The sequence below is a fragment of the Pseudoliparis swirei genome, chromosome 18 (genome assembly GCF_029220125.1).
Source record: "Pseudoliparis swirei isolate HS2019 ecotype Mariana Trench chromosome 18, NWPU_hadal_v1, whole genome shotgun sequence".
Classification (NCBI taxonomy): Eukaryota; Metazoa; Chordata; class Actinopteri; order Perciformes; family Liparidae; genus Pseudoliparis; species Pseudoliparis swirei.
Window position 1 is genome coordinate 10,982,283 of NC_079405.1, and position 22,743 is coordinate 11,005,025.

Genomic DNA, 22,743 nt, shown 5'->3' on the forward strand with positions numbered 1-22,743 from the left:
TTCAGTGACCCCTCGTCACCTGTATGGACGCACTTGTATCCGTTATGTTTCTACCCAAATGTATTCAGTTTTTACCTGTAATTTGTCTTTTGTGTGTGGACATAAACCTTGTAATGTCCACACACAGGAGTTGATCATCATCTTTTCACAGCCTAATTTCATAAAGCACATTTGTCATTTGGGAACATTGCTGTTGATTAATGGTAATTAGTTTAATTGATCTGCAATGTTACAGTGCCTCTGTCACTGTTTTGGTTGGATGGTTCCTAAATGTTTGTGCTTTTGTGAGACTGTGTGAGGAAGATCTCCACTCCCTGTTTGAGTTGTTTCTGAGAAGCCGAACCACACTGAGGACTCGTTGGTTTAGTTTATACGGAAGTTAGCTTGCTGCAAAGATCACAAGGGCAACTCTACACATAAGAATGGCCATCACTCTGATCATCCTGCTGATTCAATAGGAATGTCTCTACTCCCGTATTACTCCCATATTATGTATATGGCTTCCTTGTATATTAACGAAGAATTAAATAAAATGTTGACCACATAGCGATGGTTAGATGAGCCCAATCGAATATTTCCAACACATTTTAAACGGCTAGAATACAATACATTTATGAATAAAAAAAAGTCGTGCACAAAGGTTTGGCTGTGAGGTTTAATATATGATCAACTCTGTTTATATTGCTTTGATTAAAAAGCACAACAAATATTCTGAGCTGCCAATGAGCCCTTTTCACCGCAGCCACTTGTACCCGTCACTGCAGCGTGAACACACGTTAGTGACGGCTCTGTTGCATTTAGGGGGCCGGGGCTCTTCCTGGCTCACTGGAACGGCTGTAACACACTCAACGTGTATAAATTACACATGTGTTTACACTGCTATGACATGAACAAATGGTTTCTGCCCGAAAGGGAAGACTTACTTTTTCCAACCCTTGGGAGTTTGCGTCGCACTGGTTTCCTCACAAAAAAAGCCAATGGGACTTTTTACATTGGATTTGGGATTATTGCAGAAAATAAACATTGGCGACAAACACAAGTTTATGATACTTACATGTTTTATTCAGGTAATCTTTAGAAATCAACAGCAATTTCCTCTTTGAAGGCTGTAAACCAAGTACACAACGAGGCTGTGGAGGCAGACGTTGTCTAGTCTCATTTAGCCATTTGTTAGTAGCCCTTTTTGTAAGACACGTAGAAAGCTTCAAATATATATTTTATATTGTAGATTTAAAATCTCTTAAACTTGTAGTAACACTGACCTTATTTCAGGTATGTAGACAAGTTCCTGCGGTTGCCATTAATATGCTGTATAGCCTGCAGCAAAACACCCGGAGCAGGAAACAGTCAGTAGATGTGTTTGTATAACACACACACACACACACACACACACATAAACACATAAACACAATAATGGTTTGTTCTCGTGAAATCTGTGACTGTAACGTTGTCATCACATTTCTGTATGGCTGATTGAAATTATTAAATTCCTTAAACATTCCTCTGTGATTTAAGGGCAGCTGGGCAGCTGGGTTTTGAAAACAATACATCCCTTATTAGGATTGCAGTCTCATCCATCGACATTACTTTTTTGTTTGAAATGAGACATGATCATTTCATTCCTCTGTGTTCCACTGGCTTGTGGAGAATTAGAATAGATAGAGGTTTGCTTTATTGCGTTCAGCGTCCTTTGCTCTACCGAGTTTAAAGATGGACCCGTTGTTCGGAGAAGCAGAACTTCTCCTACAAAGTCAACTCAAAAAGACAAATGGATGCACCAGCCGAGACGTTTCTGCTGTCCGTGATTCAAAGAAAGACTTCTGAGACATTGTTAAAAGGTCTGTCGCTGCAGTTTTTATACAGCAGTCAGAGGATTTATATAAATAGTTGTTTGAATTGTCGTTATCATTTTTTGGTTTGTCTTTGACACTGAGCTCATTATCTTGCAGCTGCCATCAGGGTCCAGAAAACTGCAGGTCCTTGGAGCCTCAAGGAATGTGACCATGTGACTGGTTCACTGTTTTGGCTCATCTAAAAGGTGCTTGGGTCGGCATGAATTGCGTTCAATCATACGGATAGGAAGATACCTTAAAGCTATCTCAGGCCTGTGCTGGGACAAACACAATGAGTTCATGGGAATCCTCTGCTGCAGTTATTGAACTGCATATTGCATTTAAATGTGAGGAGGTCCATTCTGTCACGTTGTATTTCATTACAGAACAAAAATCTATCTCCACTTCAAAATACTCGGTATTGCTCACTGATTGAGTTCATGATGGCGACGTGCACCGTTTAAGAGGTATCAGTAATATAATACATTAAAGACTATGGAAGCCCATTATGTCCCTATGCATTGATAACTCACCATAAAATATCCAACACAAACATCATTTATAATGAGAGATTCTCATTATTATTTACATATCTACTGAATAAGCCCATTATGAGATTATCAGGGTTTACCAAATCACCAATAAGATGAATCGCGAGGAGGAAGTAAACGCAGTAACTTTAACAAATTCACATTGACTGCTTTGATTATTACAGATTACAAAGGGAGGCTTTGAGTCACACTGCATCACTAGGTGACTCCTCCCTGTGTACATGTATTGACCACCAAGGACAAGCGATTATTGCACTGGCTATTACACGATTCCTTCAGTTATAAGATAAGATAAAATAAGATATATACTTTATTAATCCCCAAGGGGAAATTAGTTCTCTGCATTTAACCCATCCTTAGTTATTAAGGAGCAGTGGGCTGCAGTGATGCGCCCGGGAAGCAACTGGGGGTTCAGTGCCTTGCTCAAGGACACTTCGACTTGCAACTAATGGGGAGAGCCGGGATCGAACCGACAACCTTGGGGTTGCAGGACGGCCCTCTTACCCCACTGAGCTACAGCCGCCCCCAAGTTATGGTGGATAAGAGACACGTCTGTTGAATTCCCAGGGAACCATAATAAAGACTTCCTGTATCTGTGGAAGTAGTCTAAAAAACAAGTGTCACGAGTTTGATTTAAGTCGAGTGCCTTTTTTGTGTTTCTAGATAATTGATTTATTGTGCAGCGGGCAGTTTCACTCCTCAAAGTAGAGAGAAAACCTCCAAAATGTATGCAGATATAAATATTGTGTTCTTTTTTTGACTGCAGAAAATGCAAGTCATGGTTATGTGGTTCATTGCTTGATAACAAAGTGTTGAGCAACTAATCTATAGTGCCAACTAAACTACTGTTTTAATCTTTAATCTTTAATCCAGTTTGGTATAACACAACCTGTTCCTTTTTTCAGGAATTGCAGTATTACTGAGTAACGACTGGTTTTCATTATTTGATGCAACGTTCAGGGAACGACATTCACAACTTGTGATTGTTTAATGTGAGTTTTCTTTATGGCTTTAGAAGTTTCCTCTTTGGCTTTCTGGATCATGAAATCATACAGGAATGAAACTGTGGGGCCTCCAAAACAATCCCCCCCTCTGACCGGATTGAATGAATAAAGGACAATTATACTGTGTGTTCTTTGTTTTGAGAGCAATCCACATTACGAAGCAGTATAAATACAACACTGTTATATTTGGGGTCATATTCTATAATGTTTTATTTAAAAGATCCACAATTAACTATTTACGGGGAAGTATCCTGGAAAGAACTTTGTAATGTGGTTGAAATGATATATACATTCCTATGTTCTCTATACCAACAGCTTAATTCAAAGCATCATGCATTTGCAGTTGGAAATTTTAAATCTCTGTATATGTGGATTTTTATGCTCGCATGTCAACCAATTAAAATTGTTTTCATGTTTAGCTGACCAGCTCTACACGAAAGACTCCTATACTGAGGAGGAATTCTTGGAAAAGATTATGGAAGTATTCACAGATCCTAGACCCATTGGAGCTGAATATTTCCATCAGCGCATGAGGACTTTGAAGTGGTGGCTCACATTGGCCTTGCAGCATTCTCATGGACACAAACTCAAGCTGGACATTCCCCTGAGGCCTCTCGTGTCCCTGCGACCTTGTTGAGGGACACCTACAAGGTTACGGATCAGAACTGTATCAACAGTGAAAGGGAAAGCACTTTTTTAATGATATTTTAAGTATAAAAGTGGTCCTCATAAGTCAAGAATATACATGTTAATGAATCCGTTTTTTATTCTCATGACAACAGTGATAGCGAATAAGTATTTTTGCAAAGATTATCAGTATCTCCCCTATTTGTTGGAACACGTAATCTCTGTTGCAACATTCGCCCTAAAACCAGACTTTACCCGTCTGAAGCAACACCAGGAACAAGGATGTGTAAAGGTAACATACCGTGGTAGATGACTCTGTCCATAACAGCGGCTCTCACCAGGAACTTTACACCACTTAGACCCGAACACACTTCCCTGTTCACTTTCTTTCTCATCTCATCGTCGAACAAAAGATAATAGAACTAAAAAATATTCCAACTTCAAAATCTATAAAAAAGTTCCAGGAAAAGAAACATGTAACTAGTACCCTTGTGTTGCCTTAGGGTCATTTTGACCCCAATCAATATTACACCCTCCCCCCGCCTTTGGGTCATTTTGACCCGATTCAATGTTTCACCCTCCTGTTACCTTTATATTTACTAACATATTTTACCCTTTGGGTTCAATTTGACGCCAGCAATTAAAACCTCCAGAAAATTATTAGAATTAATATTGTTTTCCAAGTTTAAGTGTGAGGCACTTTATGTTTGTTTGTTGACTACCGAAAGAACACCGACATTAAACATTGAATGGGGTCAAATTAATCCTAAGGCGGGGGGAGGGTGTAAAATTGATTCGGGTCAAAATGACCCTAAGGCAACACAAGGGTTAAACCCGTATAGATGGGTCATTTTTAAAGTCGAAGCCTGTATCCCACGATACAGAAAACTGGTAAGAGCAGCTGACTTTTTCAGCTGGAGATATTTATGTGTTTCTGTAGAGATTCGATGTTTTCAGTGAGAGAGAGAAAGAGCGTGCTTGTGTTTACAGTATAGCTGCATGTGCGTGAGACCCAGACCTGATAAAAGGAAAACATCCACAGGGTCACTTCCTTTCCTCTCTGCAGCAACACGCCATTCTTTTTTTCTTTATTTGTAATGAGTGAGCCAGTGATAGATAACTTTCAATAAACACATCTGTACACGCACCAGAACACTATAATAGCCCAGGGTAGCAATCATTTTATTTCACAATCAAGGTAAAAATCTGCTCGTCCTCCTCATGGTGAAGCAGAGGGAAACTTGATAAATGATCTGTGTGAACAATCTGGGTGAGAAGTCTTCACGCATTGCAGTCATTACTTTTATCAGAACTGGGCGTGTTTCTCCACACTGCCAACTTCTTTCCACGTCATGCAGGGAAACGGATCCTCTTTATCGTAAAACCCTGAACCTTTCCCCTGGTAACCGAGTGGCATTGAAGAGCGTTTTTATTTTTTTGCTTTATTCACTTCTATTTTCAATAGTGATTTACATCTTCTTAGTTTCAATCACTTACTGTAATTTCCTAATAGTTATCTTGGTTGGTGTTTCATTTCACAGCGTACTGTCACATGGTCATGCACCAAAAACAAGGATGTCGGCAGGAAAGTCCACATGTTTTCGCCTTCACAATAGAAGTAATCATGAATGCATTTCCCCTCGCTGCAGCAGGAAGAGCACAGTGCAACCTCTTGGAATAAGACCAGAGCCATAACTCATATTTTGCAAGTTGATTTGAATTTTATAGATTGAATTATTCACAACATTTACAGTATAATGTAAATGTACCAATGACCTTGAATAGCTGTTATAAAAATAAATACACGTAGCATCAAAGCCTACACCTAGTTTTACATTTACTTTGGATTTTGTCCTGTTTAAACAACCAGAAATATGTAAGCCTTCATTGGCGTAATTTTATTTTCTAACTTAATTCAAAAGCCAGTCCAAAGACGTGCATGAGGACATTACTAATTAAAATAAATACAAGTGGAATTGAATGCTTCAGGCTCACTTCTTTAAACTTGTCATGTTTTCTGATATGTTAAAAAGATGACAATATCACCTGACAGTCAAAGTCAAGGCGGCTGAAAACAGAAGTGCATACGGAGAAAAAGAAGAAGGATGATTTCTGCTGCTCTTCCGTGACACTGTTGGCTGCAACCACAACCTTATTATGTTTGAGAATGTTCCTCACACCCAATAATTTTCCTCACTCGAGCATAATTGCACATAAATGAATAACGCCTTTATAAACACACTTAAAAAATAAAAGTACGTTGGTAAGCAACAGTTTTGCGTTTGACGCTGCAACCACAAAAGACCACAAAAACATAGTCAAAGGTCACATGCATTGAGCAAATACAACTATGTGTGTCTGATTAGAACATGTACCGATATGAATATTTCCAAAAAGTCCCATCTCTATTGTATTTGACAACCACCGGGCCAAACCATCAAGTAACTGACAGCAACACAATGGATCAGTTATGTGGACGCCGTCATACGCTGTTCAGTGGCTCTCTGAGTTATTCACATTTCCTCATTCATGAGCGATATAGTTGTTTCAGTTGTGTACAATACACCAGGTCGAGTTCATCATTATTGTGATGGCAGTCTAGCCTGACACTGGAATGTTTCCAACTCAAGATTCAAGATTCAAGATGTTTTATTTGTCACATACACACACAGGGTGTGCAGTGAAATGAAAGTGGCAATGCTCAGCAGGAATGTGCAAGGGCAACAAGTACACACTATTTACAATAAAAAACAACACAATATTTACAGTAAGTGTGTGTGTGTGTGTGTGTGTGCCTAAGAGGGGCAGTTGTGTGGGTCTATGTGAACTCAGATCCATTGTGACAAAAATATATTGTGAGTTAGCCAAATCATAATAAACTAAACTGTTTCGAAAAATACATTATCTATGAGGCCATATCTGTCAGGTGTATGAGGTTTTGTTTGAATAACAGCATCTACATATCCCCATGGAAATAAAAAAGTAATTTAGTTTAAAAAAAACAGTATTTATATATATATATAAATAAGACATTTATTAACTTTGTAAATAATAATTATTCTTACTCTCACTAAGAGAGAATTCATTTTTATTTACCTATTTATTAATTATTCAGGAAGAGCATAAACCAAGAAACTCCTTGGTTTTTATATCTCAACCCTAGCATGTTGTCAGCAGTAGACATGTACATGACACACATGGTTTACACTGATTATTGCAAAGTGAGTAAAGTTGTTGTTGTGAAGTGACTTTCTATAATCTGACACATTACTCATGTGTCAATTCTCATGGGAACTTTAACTGTAGCACAAAGCTAAACCCTACCATCACCTCTACAGATAGTGTACTGAAATGTATATATATATATATATATACAGTATATATATAGAGAGATAATTATTTGGTACTGTACTGGAGTTATGTATTTATCGTAGTCACATGACATGGACTCGATTCAAACTCGAGTCACAGATTTGCTGACTTTGGCAAAATAATAAAAGGACCTGCAATTTGACTTTATCAGCAATGACTCCTAACTTTACTTGGGCTGGATCCTTTTGACTTGAACAATCCCCCAAGCCCAAAGAAAACACATTTCCTGGATCCTTTTCTTTATCCTTTTTTAATAATGTATGATTACTACTTAGTAGTTGTTGTTGTAAAAACGATTCCAGTTCATCAGTCTGATTTGTTTTACTTCCTCCTTCCTTCTCCTGATCATCAACTGGAAACAATAATCAGACATGTGAAGTATTCCCATCACGATGGTCATGTCCTTGATGGGGTTACACTGCGGTGCGTAAAGGGTGCAGTGTGTTTAGAATTAATGTAACTTGCCAAGGGAATAACCCCATGGGTGTGCCTCAAGCAGAATGCATACTTAACTAAGTGACGTGAAGGGCAAATGTTTCTTCATGATTTTCTTCCTGAAAGCTAGTTGAATTTATGAGCCCTTTGTTTTATTAAATTACAGTATGTTGGGGGAATTCTTGACACTCCTATTAGATTTAACAAAAATGTCCATCTTCAGTGTGCAACAAACAGGTTTGACTTGGACTCACATGTAATGTGTTTTTTAAAAGAAAGTATATTTCTTGATAAAGGAAACATTAAGCTTAACCAAAGCTTGATTTAAAAAGGTTGAGTAGGTTTTGAAAATACGTTTGAATAACAGCATCTGCTAAAAGCTTTGCATGTATCCCAAAGCAAATATCAAACTTCTTTAAAAATGTCATTACCCTTGTAAAATAACTGTCTCTTGCTCTTGTGTGAAAAGGAGACCGTTTATGGGAATACATCCTAAACAGAAATATGACTACATGGTGTATAATATATATGAAAACTAAATAATTATAACTAGTCCGACGAGGTAACAAAGGAAACCCACGAAAATAGGTGTGGTATGAATAATTAGCTATGTGACACGAGAACCATCCACTTTAAATGGTGCGCAAGGGATTTCATTAATGAAAGGGTTTGTTTTGACATTAATACCACAACAAAGTGCATTATATAATGACTAAATTGTCCTTGAAATAACACACTATAATACTTAAATCTGTTTTTGTCTGACTATGCAGTTTTTGCTATAGTCTTTCCACCTGCAGTGTGCTTATTTAATCCTGTGTTATGACATGTTTGGACAAATAAAACAAACAATATTACATGGCAGATAAAGTGGCCTGATTTGACCATAATTCAGTGAGGGTTACTATGGTGACAACACAATATACCTTTGTACAGGTTATGCACAAGGCTTTATTATCAACCAGGAAGAGCAGACAAATGCCTCGAGGCTGGAAATCTCCAGGCTTAAATTTCTTTCATCTGGTTTGTGCTAGTTAAGTTAAATTATGAACTGCCACAATAAGGGCCTTAATGTGGGTCTTGCTTTATTACCATGATCGTAAGTCATCTTAAGATCTGAATGTCAGATAAAAGTAGTATAAAAGTAAAAAATTCCAATATTTCCTTCATATATGTTGGGGTGTGGAAGTATAAAGGGGAATACAATGGAACTGAAGTGCTTCATATGTGATGTTAACAGTCTGACTGATAGCTACAGCACTTCACACATTCTCTTATTGCATGAAAAAAAGCTTCTGTTTCAATTAAAGACAATGTTCATATATTTCCACGGTCTTAATGCATTATTAATATGTGTTATACAACTTCCGTGATACAACCACTACAGCCGTAATGCTAGATATCTAACGGTGCTACGCTGCTGCCACCTAGCGGTGATTGTGCGTCACTACAAGTTAAAAAAATAAATGACAGTTTTCAGTCAAATATATACTCAGATTAATATCATAATGAACTGTGAATTGCTCACATTAGTCATATTTATACCGTAGTACTCTCTGACATCGAAGTTCTACTTTTACACATAAACGTTGTCAACGGTAGTTTTACAACTTTCCCTTTAAGAAATCCGACTCCACGCTCAGCGCCCAATCGCGGCGGGTAAACTGAATCTTGTTGTTGTCAGCAACAACCGGCTAATACAGTTGTGCGCTAGCGAGGGACAACCGAAGAGCTAGCAGCACATTTAGCTCCACCACAGAGAAGTAGACTTTACGGTAGGAAGTGGCCGCGTTCCCCGGCTGTTCGTCTCCTCGCGTCCTCGTTGTATGAGGAATGATGACTTCTTCCCTGGTGAGTGCACCTTAAGTTAAGTTAGCTGTGTGGCGCGCTGAAGTTGGCTTCTGGTTTGTAGCTTCACACTCGCTGTTTACTAGTAAACGTCGATAGTAGAGATTAAGAGATGTTTGTATATGATATGGGATTGACCCAAATCTCTATTTGTGACGAGGCTTAATCACAAACGAGGGTATGTGTACCCTTGTTGTATGTGTAGCCTTGTTGTACGTGTACCCCTGGTGTATGTGTGTGTACCTCTGTTGTATGTGTACCCCTGTTGTATGTGTACCCCTGTTGTGTGTGTGTGTGTACCTCTGTTGTATGTGTATCCCTATTGTATGTGTGTTTACCTCTGTTGTATGTGTACCTTTTTACATTACATGTCATTTAGCAGACGCTTTTATCCAAAGCGACTTACAATAAGTGCATTTCAACCCAGAGCACAAACCAAGAACGATAAGAATACAGGAAGTAACATTTCCTCAGCTCAGTCGAACTACAAAAGTACCACAATAAGTGCTATCCCAGTGCCACTGAAGTGCAAATCTGTGTTTTAATCCAGATATAGTCGGAAAAGATGTGTTTTTAGTTTCAGGCGGAAGATGTAGAGACTTTCTGCTGTCCTGATGTCAGTGGGGAGCTCGTTCCACCACTGAGGAGCCAGGACAGCAAACAGTCTGGATGTAGAGTGATTATCTCGAGGTGCAGGAGTCACAAGTCTGTTGGCTGTTGCCGAGCGGAGCGAACGTGCCGGGATGTACGGTGTGACCATATCCCGGATGTAGACGGGGCCCGATCCGTCTAGAGCACGGTACGCCAGGACCAGTGTTTTGAAGCGGATGCGAGCAGCCACCGGTAACCAGTGGAGAGAGCGGAGGAGCAGAGTGGTGTGGGTGAATTTCGGGAGACTGAAGACCAGTCGAGCTGCTGCATTCTGGATGAGCTGCAGAGGTCGGATGGCCTTAGCGGGTAGACCAGCCAGGAGGGAGTTGCAGTAGTCAAGGCGTGAAATGACCAGAGCCTGGACCAGAACCTGTGCCGCCCTCTGAGTAAGAAGAGGCCATATTCTCCTGATGTTGTGCAGCATGTACCTACAGGAACGCGTCGTCGCAGTGATGTTGGCCGTCAGGGAGAGTTGACTGTCTAGTGTCACCCCGAGGTTCCTGGCAGTCAGGGTAGGGGCCAACACAGAGCTGTTGAAGGTGGTAGTCAGGTCATGGGTGGGGAGCCTTTCCCTGGAAGGAATAGTAGCTCAGTCTTGTCAGGGTTGATTTTCAGGTGGTGAGCAGACATCCACTGAGAGATGTCAGTCAGACAGGCAGAGATTCGCGCCGCCACCTGTGTTTCGGCCGGTGGAAACGAGAAGATCAGTTGGGTGTCATCAGCATAGCTATGGTAGGAGAAGCCATGCGAACGAATGACAGAGCCGAGAGAATTTGTGTACAGAGAGAAGAGGAGGGGACCCAGGACGGAGCCTTGAGGAACCCCAGTAGTGAGAGGACAAGGATCAGACACAGATCCTCTCCAAGTTACCCGGTAGGTGCGGTCGTTAAGGTAGGAAGAGAAAAGCGCGAGTGCCGTGCCTGAGATCCCCAGGTCCTGAAGAGAAGAGATAAGGATCTGGTGGTTCACTGTGTCAAATCCTGCAGAAAGGTCTAGAAGGATAAGAACAGAGGAGAGAGAGGCTGCTCTAGCAGTGTGAAGCTGCTCAGAGACAGCAAGGAGGGCCGTCTCTGTCGAGTGGCCGGCCTTGAATCCAGACTGGTGAGGGTCAAGAAGGTTGTTACTGTGGAGATAGGAGGACACTTGGCTCAAGATAGCTCGCTCCAGAGTTTTGGAGAGAAAAGGAAGACGAGAGACTGGTCTGTAGTTGCTGACTTCAGACGGGTCGAGCGTGGGTTTCTTCAGGAGAGGGTTGACTCTCGCCTCCTTCAGAGAGTTGGGGAAACAGCCAGTTGAGAGGGAGCTGTTAATAAGATGGGTGAGGAAGGTCAGAAGGTCAGGAGCAATAGCCTGGAGAATGGGAGACGGGACGGGGTCAAGGGCGCAGGTGGTCGGTCGAGCGGAGGTCACCAAGCTAAGAACTTGATTGGGAGACAGGGGGGTGAAAGAGGAAAGAGAGGGGGATGAAGAAGTTAGTGTTGGTGAGGTGATAGAAGATGGATAAGTAAAGGAGGAGCGTATGTCGTCTATCTTGTTTGTAAAGTAGTCGACAAAGTCGCTCGGCAAAAGGGTAGAAGGAGGAGGGGGACAGGGGGGATCAAGGAGGTTGGAAAAGACAGAAGAGTTTTTTGGGGTTAGAGAAGGAAGACTGAATTTTGGTCAGGTAGAACGAGCTTTTGGCTGCAGAGATAGAGGTAGAGAATGAGGAGAGGAGAGATTGATAGAAGAGCAAGTCTTCCGCTTGATTCGATTTGCGCCATTTTCTTTCGGTCGCTCGCAGGGTGGCTCTCTCGGCCCGCACCGAGTCCGACAACCACGGAGCCGGAGAGGATTTCCGAACCGGTCGTGTCTTAATAGGACAAAGAGAATCAAGAGATGAAGACAGGGAAGAGAGGAGAGCGTCTGTGGCAGAGTTAGGATGCATGAGTGAGAAGCAGTCAGTTGAGGGGAGAGCAGATAGGACAGAGGAGGCCAGGGAGGAGGGACAGAGGGTGCGAATGTTGCGGCGTACAGGTGCAGAGTCTGTAGATATGGGCGGGTTGTCAGTACCAGAGAGCGAGAGAGAGTAAGAGATGAAGAAGTGGTCAGAGACATGGAGAGGAGTTACAGTGAGGTTGGAGGTAGAGCAGTTTCTAGTGAAAATGTAGTCAAGGTGGTTGCCGGCTTTGTGAGTAGGAGGGGAGGGACTGAGTGAGAGGTTAAAGGAAGACAGTAAGAGTAAGAGATCACATGACTTCTCTGTCTGGATGTTAAAGTCACCCAGAAGGAGGAGCGGGGGGCCGTGTTCCGAGAAGTTCGACAGGAGGGCGTCTAGCTCTTCCAAGAAATCTCCCAAAGAACCAGGGGGACGGTAGAGAACAACAATGTGTAGTTGAGCCGGATGAGTAACCGTCACAGCATGGAACTCAAAAGTCAGTGGGATAAAGAGTGGAAGCGGGTAGGGCAGGGCTCCAGACTGCGACCAAATGGTCGCATTTTGCGCCTAAAATTAGACACAGTGCGAGTAAATTTTTCATCAACTCGCGCATGCGTGACCAGTAAATTAGCAGATTTTTTAATTTTTTATTAAATATTTAAGTGACAACATCCGGTTTTGCAAAGTTAGCGGAAAGAACCACGTGAAACAACATCCGTTTTTCAAAATAAGATGTCGACAAATCATACACGAACATATAAAAGTAAACAATGAACTGATTTTGTATCTTTAGAGATAGTTTCTGAGATTTAGCTTAAATTATGCTAACAGTAAAACATTTTTACTGGACCAAGGAAGAGTTTATAAAAATAAGTCAGACTTTTGTATGTTAAGAAAAGTCCTGTATATAGATTTCCCCAAGAGTTCCAGGAAATGAATGATGCAGATGTGTTCCATACATATCTGAAATCCCCTACAATAGCAATCAAACAATTTTAATGTATCAATTAGGACATTTTTCAAAGTAAAAGTCCTAAATGTTTAAAGAAATCGGTAATTTCTTTAATGTTTGAGTTGCTTTATATATGTATTTCCTCATAGTCCTCATAGCAATAATGCTATACAATAAATAGAATGCTTCAATCAACACCGTGATCGGTGATCGGTATTATCAGATCGGCAGATACTGATTTCAGTGATCGGTGATCGGCACCAAAAACCTGATCGGTGCATCTCTAGAAACCAATAAATGTTTTGATTGGCCACATCGAAGTGCAACATGCACATGCTCAAGGTACGTTTTCTCTTAAAATATGTTTAAACTCAATACAGTAACTTCTGAAGAGTTCTCTGTTGTGACTGTTTTGCAGTTCATGAAGGCAAACAGGCATAAGATTGTATATTGTCAAATTATTTATCAGTAATACAGTAAAAATGATGGGAAAACTTTGCAAGTCGATTTATAGTGTGCGCCCCTAAATTTTCTGCTTGCGCCCCTAAAATTTTAAGTTAGGGGCCACTGTGCTCCTAGTTAAAAAAGTTAGTCTGGAGCCCTGGGGTAGGGCGAGAAACACCATTTGGGTGAGATGAGTAAACCTGTATTTCCACCCCGACCAGAGGGTCTGGGTGTGTGGCTGAAGGAGAAGGCAGAGGAGAGAGCAGCCGGGGTAGACGTGTTGTCTGCTGTGATCCAGGTCTCAGTGAGAGCCAGGAAGTCAAGCGACTGCTCCACAGCAAAGAGATGAAACCGGCCTTGCGGTTGGCTGACTGACAGTTCCAGAGGCCTCCTGTGACAAGGTGCTGGGTGTGAGTAGAACGGGTAGGAAGGATAACCGAGGAGGGGTTCCGGTGCATGAATGAACGAGTCCTATAGTAACTACGAGTTGAAATACGCACAGGTATGGAAAATACACACATATTCACAAAATGGTGGAATACACAGCCACCCACGAAGACTCCAACGGAAGACTCCTATGTCTTTGTCCTCCGAGTCTTCGTCCGCTGACGCTAAAGACCCGATCCGGTTATGAGCCCAAGTTGGTGCCAATTACCTCCAGCCGCGTTGACACCACCCCTTGCTCGTTGGTATTCAAATGACACTCAATTGAAACCAGGTGATGACGCTCGTCCAATCAGTGAAGATGCAGGTGTCAGTAAACAGGACACACCTCTCTACCAAAACCAATCCTAAAACTGTACCTCTGTTGTATGTGTACCCCTGTTGTATGTGTGTCCCTGTTGTATGTGTGTCCCTTTGGGAAATATGTTGTAAAGTTATTTCTGATGCTGGGCTCTGTGATATGCTTATGGTCCAAATAGGTCACAAATTAATGAATGGGAATTATGTTTAAATTATTTCTTCTGGGAATTCAGTGCGTTACAAGTCTGTTCAGGTCAACAGCACATATATAGTACCAACACAACAACAACAACAACAACAACAACATATATAGTCTGTATATTTAGTATTGTTTTTGTGTTTTATTTGTATCTTTTATTAATGCTCTAATGTGCACCCGTTGCTGTGATCCTGAAGTTTCTAATCTAATCTAACAGCATATATGTGTATCATACAACTGTGACAACACATAAGTAGTTTGATGTTTCTTCCACTTAGTTGTAAAGTGAATTACTATGCTGTTTACCACTGTGTAATACACATAGCACGTAATCATGAAACTCACAGTCTGTATGTTAATACTACTTATAGTTTCATAGTGTAATCCCATGTATGCCGCTTTGGTGTCATATTAAAGTTGTCATTACAGATGTGATACAGTGTCTTCCTCTGAAAAGTGCATGGTGCTGCATAGGAGGGAGTTGGTATATATGTTGTACTTGTTTGCCCATCGGAGCATTCTCAATGCCTGGATGCACATGAAACGATCCTTGCTAAACGATCAGCACAAATGTTGAGCAAAGATTTTAGCTTGCCCATGTAGGTGACATTTGCAACCCTTGTTAAATACATTCAGCAGCTTGAATCAATTTGTCATACATTTTTTAACAACTATAATGCACTTTTGTTCTAATAACACCCTGAATCACAACATAAGTTATCGAAAACTCGAGTTGTATGCATTGAGTAGGAAACTTTGAAGGTTATAAATCACCCACTTTGGGTGCCTCATAACCAAGAGGTGTTCTTGTGGATGTCAATCAAGGATACAAAAAGAAAGTTAAATATGAGCTATGTAGTGTGACTTTTTTCTTTTGGACTAGACTTTTAATATTTCGTTTTAAATACATGTTAAGAACATTCTAGTTAACAATGTAGAACAAAGATAAATATGACTCATAATTGAGAATGATCTGGTTACTCACCATCCACTTACTGCTACCACTGCTAAGTAACATTAGGCGAGAGTGGATAATGATATATGAACAAATAAGTTTATTTACATATAATATATTATACATATTATAAATAATGTATATATACATTATATATATACAAATAATATATATTATATATAAATAATATATAAATAAATAATATATTATAATATATATATATAAATAAATAAATACCAATGCAATTTAGAAAAAGTAATAAAAAACCTTTAATAAAAACATAAAAGACCTCCATCTGCACATTATAAAACCCATCACAACTCTCCAAAGTATTGTTGTATTTCACAGCGTTAACTCTCGACGCCATATTTGTCAAAGTGTCTCATGACGATGCTGAGCTCGAGCTCCACTGTCCCCATGGCCTCGGTGTGCAGTCGGTATCTGTCCGCCCCGCTGTACACGAGGTCCGGGCTGCGGAGCTGCGGTCCTCCGCCGACAAACATTTGCGCCAGCTGCTCTTGCCAGGAGCCGAGCGGCCTCCAGGTCACGCAGTGTATCCGGTGATGTCCCGGGCTGGACGGGACGTGGCAGTACCCGTAACCGTACAGCTGGCAGCGCCCGAAAGAGTCCTGGTGCCACACCTGGAAGTGCAGCTTCGGCCAGCCGTGGAGTCCCTTAGTCGCGTAGTGCAGATCGATCGGGTGACTCCAGTACGCCACTTCTCCCGTCTGGGGGACATCCACCTGGGTCTGACCCTCCTTCAGCCCGGACAGAAGGCGCCATGCTCCTCCCGTGTGGACTCCCCATTTGCAAAATAGACTGCTCTGCGGGAAACCAGTGGCCCCAACGATCTGGCCTATAATGTGGAGCTCGGCCATGTTGCCAAAGTGCTCGCACACACAAATATATCGAGCACCGAGGGCTCTTTTCTCGGGATTTCTAGTCCGAGTTCAGCCGCTAGTTTAACGGCGAGCAGAGGCTAGCGCCACAGCTCTCGTCTCCTTGGTAACTGAGCTTGCTGGACACTCTGTTCATTTATCCCTGATTTCAGTTTCTCAGGCAGCACATCCTGTTCCAATGTGAACAGATTATGCATTGCTAAATGGCATTTAGACACACACATTCCAACATTTCCCAAATGAGATGCATTGTTTTGTAACTATACCAGATATATAGCTAATTTAACTCTAGTTAATTTATTGCGGTGACACGAATTTAAAAACTGCTGCCTGGCAGGACACGCGGAGGGCAAAATGTGTTGGAGCAAGGATTTAAACAGGCTTTGGATTCTGGAAACAACTGACTGTGAAACACTGCCGTCCCACGGCAGTAGTACTTTATTTTGTTGAAGCACTGTATGGTTTACAAATTTCAGGTATATACATATATATTATATTATATATATATAATATTATATATATATATATATATATATATATATGTTTATACCTGAAATGCTTGTTTCCCCGCAGCAATTAAACTGATCGAGCATTACAATTTCTCGGGATAAAAAAAGTTGCATCTTATCTTAATTCCTCTAGTTTAGTAATGAGCTATCAGATATGGAAGTAATGGGCCTTTATCAACATTGTATACAATAAAAAACACTGGTATTATGAGTACAATTACCAATAACTCATGTTTTTCAGGGCAGTTTAAAGGTTGCGTCGGAATGCACACACAAAACTAGAAGCCTGAAACTGAATCCAGCCACCATTCGCGGTTTTTTTAACACCTGCACTTTTCTTTTTTTGACACTGAAAAAACACCTTCATACTTTTGGTGACATAATGCATGAAGCTAAATCATCAGTTCCATTTTTATTGATTATTTGTTTTAATTGTCAAATTGTATTGGCTAAAATAACTTGGCTGTACAAACTCTTAACACATTGCAGAGAATGTTCGGGAAACGGTTTTGAGCTATGGATGACAATAATGGGATTGTTAGCGGAAGTGTCCAGGCCACTGCCAATCATGTCACACACAACTTTAATTGTTACATTTTTTGCCATGACTATCAAATGTTATTAAGAAATGCTTAGAAATAAGTGCTCACAAGCTTTTAATATGCGACTGCCGCAACTTGTCTCTCTGTTCTTCATTCAGTCGGATCCAACTCTGGAAAGACATTTCAAGGGTCACAGGGACAATGTTACAAGTGTGGACTTCAGCTGCAACATGAAACAGATTGGTAACTTCTACTTAATTTTACTCTTTGTCTGCAACCAAATAATTTGCTGCACATGCTTACTGTTATCTTTGTATGTGATTGTATGTAATGGTATGTTTTCTACACGATGAGTTCAGTTGACACTCCTGTGCTCCCTCCTCTCCCAGCCACAGGCTCTATGGACTCCTGTGTGATGATCTGGAACATGAAAACTCAGATGCGAGCGTATCGTTTTGATGGACACAAAGAGGCTGTCCTTTCTGTTCAGTTCTCTCCTTCTGGCCACCTGGTGGCCTCTGCCTCCAGAGACAAGACTGTTCGTCTTTGGGTGCCCAGCATGTGAGTTTGGAAGTTTTCTACCTTTGGTTTTTGGTTACATCCCTATCATCTCATTATTATTGTATTGCACTAGAAAGCTTTCACAAAGGACAATGTGGCCGACTAAAAATAAACAAAACTCGACAGTTGTACTGAATCGTCTGCCTTTGCCAACACACAAGAAGGCACACTTTTCAGATCACCCACTTGTTTTTGTTTTTGGTAATTTGTTTGAAATGTTGTCTTGGTGTTTGTGGGTGTGTACAGGAAGGCTGAGTCAACATCTTTCAAGGCTCACATTGCCACCGTGCGCAGCGTTAACTTTTCTGGTGATGGACTGAATCTGGTCACAGCCTCCGACGACAAGACCATCAAAGTGTGGACCGTCCACAGGCAAAAGTTTCTCTTCTCTCTGAACCAGCACATCAACTGGGTCCGCTGTGCCAAGTACGATGCACACACGCATAGTTTTCTCAAGATATTATGTATTATTATATATTATATATTTTTATTCTTTGTTGTATATACATATAGATAGATTTGATACATGTTACTGTCATACAACTTTGATGAATACATGTCACTTGTAACAACTGTAGCTGAAGACTGTAGCAGTTTTTGATCTAGAAATGTCTACAAATCTTTTTGCAGATTTTCTCCAGACGATCGTTTGATTGTGTCGTGCAGTGATGATAAGACCATAAAGCTGTGGGACAAGAATAGCCGAGAGTGTATTCATTCTTTCTATGAACATGCTGGGTGAGCAATTGAAATACAAATAAATAAACTAGTTGGAGGGGTAAAATGTGGATGAGAAATGTTGTCAAAATTAATTGTTAATTAATTGTAATTATTATGTAATTGTTTATTCTGATATGTTTTGTGAATGTTGAGGTTGTATAGTGTTATTTAATGAGTGTAAATAATCCTTTAAAAAATGTTTTATTACATTTACACTGATGTTTCAACAACAACAACAATAACTGAGAAAGGCTACTACAGGTTCAATGTGTTCTGTCTAAATCCCTGTAAACAAAGGCACTGAACATCTACTCATTCATCACAGACTTTTCTAAAAGCATCATCCAGAAGCCTTTTTACATTTGGTGCTTTCCAATTAATATTTCAGATCAAATATTTGGTGTTAGGGGAATTAACCTGCTGGAATAGTTATGTTTATGTAATGTAAAACAATCTTGGCCAAAGATCTAATTGTTTTAAATGTCATGTTTTCTTTCTACCAAGTTATGCAAACCATGTGGAATTCCACCCCAGTGGAACATGCATTGCTGCAGCCAGCACTGACAACTCTGTGAAGGTGTGGGACATCAGATCACATAAGATGCTGCAGCACTACCAAGGTAAAGACGCCTCAAACTGTTAAAGGAAGTATTTAGTTTCCAATAATACCATTTTAAGATTACAGAAGACTACATAATTAAATTACTGCATGTTCATAGCTTTAATGCAAAGTCATTTATATATTTAAGAAACATTAATTGAATTATTTACTACATGTATTTGCCCCCTCTAAACACTCTTTATATCTCTATATATTATGTTTTTAGAAGCTTTACATTTAAACAACACAGGTGAGTTTTACACACTTGTATATTAAACAAGATCCATAACACAGTAAAGACAATTGCAAAGTGTTTGTGTTTGGGAGAAAAATGTCTTGAGGTGTTATGCCTCACCTTTAAACACTTTGACCAATACAGCGATTGACTGAAATCACACCAAGATCAAATTAAAGCTTTAAAGCTCTCGATTAAAGTGGTAATCAAGATATCCTTGCATATTCAATAAGCCAAATGTTGATGCCTTTTGTCAGTCTGCCTCTCGGTCTGATTATTCTAATCAGCACTCTTAAATGGATTTCAGTTGTGAGATCTAATAATGGATAATCACATCTGTCTGAGGAGATGGGGCATGAAGATAAAAGCTTTTCCTCTCCTCTCATGTCTTCCACACTCCACAGGGCTTCGCTTTACATACTGTAGTTAATCACCAATTGTGCCAGCCTAAAGTGTGAAAGTGTGGTTAAAATGTGATGCGGTTTCTGTTGGATACCCATGATTAGTTGTTTGTTTTAGTCATTTCGCTTTGTGTCGGGTGGTTCATTTAACTGCCTTAGATTTATTGGGGTGTTTACCTTGCTCACTATCCTTGTGGGAAACTAGCCTCTCAACATATTTTTGCAGCTCGAGGTGTCAGAGTATATTGTAAATGTCATAGCATCGTGCAGCCAGCAGAGGGACCATGTTGCCCGCTGCATGTCCTGCTGTTGTCTCAGTAAGCACCGGCTCACCAGGCTTAGATTCATTTCAGGTCTGGGGAAGTTTGGATTAGCTGCTGCAGGCTACTATTTGTGTCGTATTGATACGTGCTAATCGAAAGCCGATGTTAAGCCATTCTCCAGTTACACAGCAACGGAGGCGTTGCGATGTACGGCAGCAGTGCTCTTCAGGGGCATCCAGGCAACCGTGTGAGAGAGCATCTGGCCTGCTGAAGTGTCCCTGAGCAAGACGCCGAACTCTTTAACGCTGCAGAAATGCTGGTATCGAACTGGCATTGGAAAAGATCAACTTTGACTCTCAGTATTTTTGGTGATATTTGATATTCATATCATGATCATTCTCAAAAGACAGATGTCTTTAAATTGTGTGAAAGTCATTGTTATTGTCATCATGATTTAAATCATACAATTGAATAATTACATGCTGTTTAACAAGCAGTTGTACAAGTTATGTAAACAATGTGAATTGGAACTTTTAATTGCACACAATCACACACGAGTAATTGAGTTTGAATTACAGTGACAGAATGTCTATTCCTGTACTGTCATAAAGTTTGTGTGTGTGTGTGTGTGTGTTTTCCAGTCCACAGTGGTGTGGTGAACAGCTTGTCTTTCCACCCGGCTGGTAATTTCCTCATAACTGCGTCAAGCGATTCCACAATGAAGATACTGGACCTGGTAGAGGGCAAGCTACTGTACACTCTGCACGGACACCAGGTAGACACACACACACACACACACACACACACACACACTGTTTAGATACCATACAGGCCAAAATGTGCAGTTAACCCAGTTCTGATCATGATGGGTTGTATCTGTGCTCTTCAGTGTGTTTCTGAGTGTGTGTGTTTGTCATCTCCTTTGTGCATGTTGGATTCTGTAAAGTGTGTGAGCGTGTGCATGCGAGTCCTTTTTTGTATATGGTGTATTTTAGTACTTGCCAGGCGAGCGGGCAGCCCACTCATAATGACTCATCTCAGGGTTGTTGGAAGGAAACCGATCTGTGTTTCTGCCTCCATTCCTCTGGATCCTCTCCTCTTCCTCCTCCTATCTTGTTTATGTCCCATGTGTTTTCTCCGACTTAAACACTCCTCTCCGTCTGTTCTGGCGATGTTATAATATTGCCGCCACCATCCTCATCCTCCTGAGATGGACTGGCGGCCTGTCCAGGGTGTCCCCTGCCTTCGCCCTATGTCAGCTGGGATCGGCTCCAGCGCCCCGCGACCCGAATGAGGATGAAGCGGTATTGATAATGGATGGATGGATCCTCATCCTCATTTTCCTCCTTGTCCTTCTCTATTAGCTCCCACCCCTCATGTCCTCACCTTGTGGCTGGACTGGTCGTCCGGACGGCTCACTGGCTGTTTCTGTTTGTTTCAACAGCTGATGGACTGGCTTGCTGGCTAGTTGTGGAAATCAGTGGTTGGCTAAGACCACATGTGGTCCGTCTGTTTATCTATCCCTCTGTACAGGTTGCCTGTCATTTCTTTGTGTTTGTCTCACCCATGCTTCTCTTCAAGCCCTCGCCAAGACTCTTTTCTTTGTCGAGATGAAAAGGCACTTTTCTCGCTTCACACCTCCCAAATTTGTCATCTCCTGCACTTTGTCTCCATTTCTGTTGCTGTTCTTTTTGGCTCAGTGGCGACTTCCCCAATCCGTTGGTGCTCGCAGCGTTCAGGGTGTTAATTGTCCCTCTCGTCTCAAGGCTTGAAAATGGGAGAGACCCCCATCTGTTCGGCGTGGGTGCGTAGGTTTGTGCGTGTTTATGTGTCTGCTTGTCTGTGTATGTGTGTAGACCTACGTGCATGAACTGTATGTGAAAACACAGGAGGGATCTAAGGAAGTGTTTTTTTTGTTGGATCCGTCAAACGTGTTGTTTACCTCACCTCGGTACCGGCTTACCTCGCCGGGTAGAATCAGCCCCCTTTAGGTTAAATTCTCTCTCTGCTTCGCTGCCTGACAACGGACTTTCACAGCGTGATACAAAACCTTTGCTTGAAGAAAGATCTCAACTACAATTTAGCTTTTAAAGAGACCCTGCGGACGAGAATCGGTTTTCAGAGTTAACTGTATTCCTGCTTGAAACTGGTTGCAGGGTGGGACATGTCCGGTAAGTATGGCAAAGAGCCTCTACGATCAGACTTTATTAGTTTCAGAATCGGAATCAGACCTGTTTATTATGGCCAAGTACGTTACACACAATCAATTTGACTTGGGGGGGAATTAAAGGGGCCAAACTCGAAATTGAGCTTATCGATCGCCTCTCAACGGCTCTTAATGTGGATAGAGGTTTTATAGCAACACGGACTCAGACACAGAACTGCTCTTAAATATAGATTTTAAATAAGTGTACAAAACATAACATACATGTGTGAGTGTGCGTGTATATGTGTGTGTCGGTCTGGCTGGCCAACGCAAGTGC

At 41.1% G+C, this 22,743-nt stretch overlaps 2 protein-coding genes and 1 long non-coding RNA gene across 3 annotated transcripts in view; 1 reads left to right on the forward strand and 2 right to left on the reverse strand.

The window, feature by feature from the left end:
* Positions 1–641: 641 nt before the first annotated feature.
* Positions 642–4,378, reverse strand: LOC130208521 (uncharacterized). Its single transcript, XR_008834437.1, has 2 exons — positions 4,316–4,378; positions 642–1,317 (listed from the first exon to the last, which is right to left on the reverse strand). It is a non-coding gene; the product is annotated as an uncharacterized LOC130208521 (long non-coding RNA).
* A 5,188-nt stretch (positions 4,379–9,566) lies between these two features.
* The window catches only part of poc1a (POC1 centriolar protein A), a 39,586-nt gene continuing 26,409 nt past the window's right edge, over positions 9,567–22,743 (forward strand). Inside the window, exons 1-7 of the mRNA XM_056438102.1 lie at positions 9,567–9,672; positions 17,638–17,722; positions 17,869–18,040; positions 18,287–18,466; positions 18,671–18,778; positions 19,265–19,380; positions 20,902–21,035. Of these exons, the coding sequence (XP_056294077.1) occupies positions 9,655–9,672; positions 17,638–17,722; positions 17,869–18,040; positions 18,287–18,466; positions 18,671–18,778; positions 19,265–19,380; positions 20,902–21,035 (813 nt within the window). The 5' untranslated portion in view covers positions 9,567–9,654. The remainder of the gene's footprint in view (positions 9,673–17,637; positions 17,723–17,868; positions 18,041–18,286; positions 18,467–18,670; positions 18,779–19,264; positions 19,381–20,901; positions 21,036–22,743) is intronic.
* b9d2 (B9 domain containing 2) lies at positions 15,781–16,507 on the reverse strand. Its single transcript, XM_056438105.1, has one exon. It carries the CDS (start codon positions 16,405–16,407, stop codon positions 15,880–15,882), a length of 528 nt encoding a protein of 175 aa, XP_056294080.1. The 5' UTR covers positions 16,408–16,507; the 3' UTR covers positions 15,781–15,879.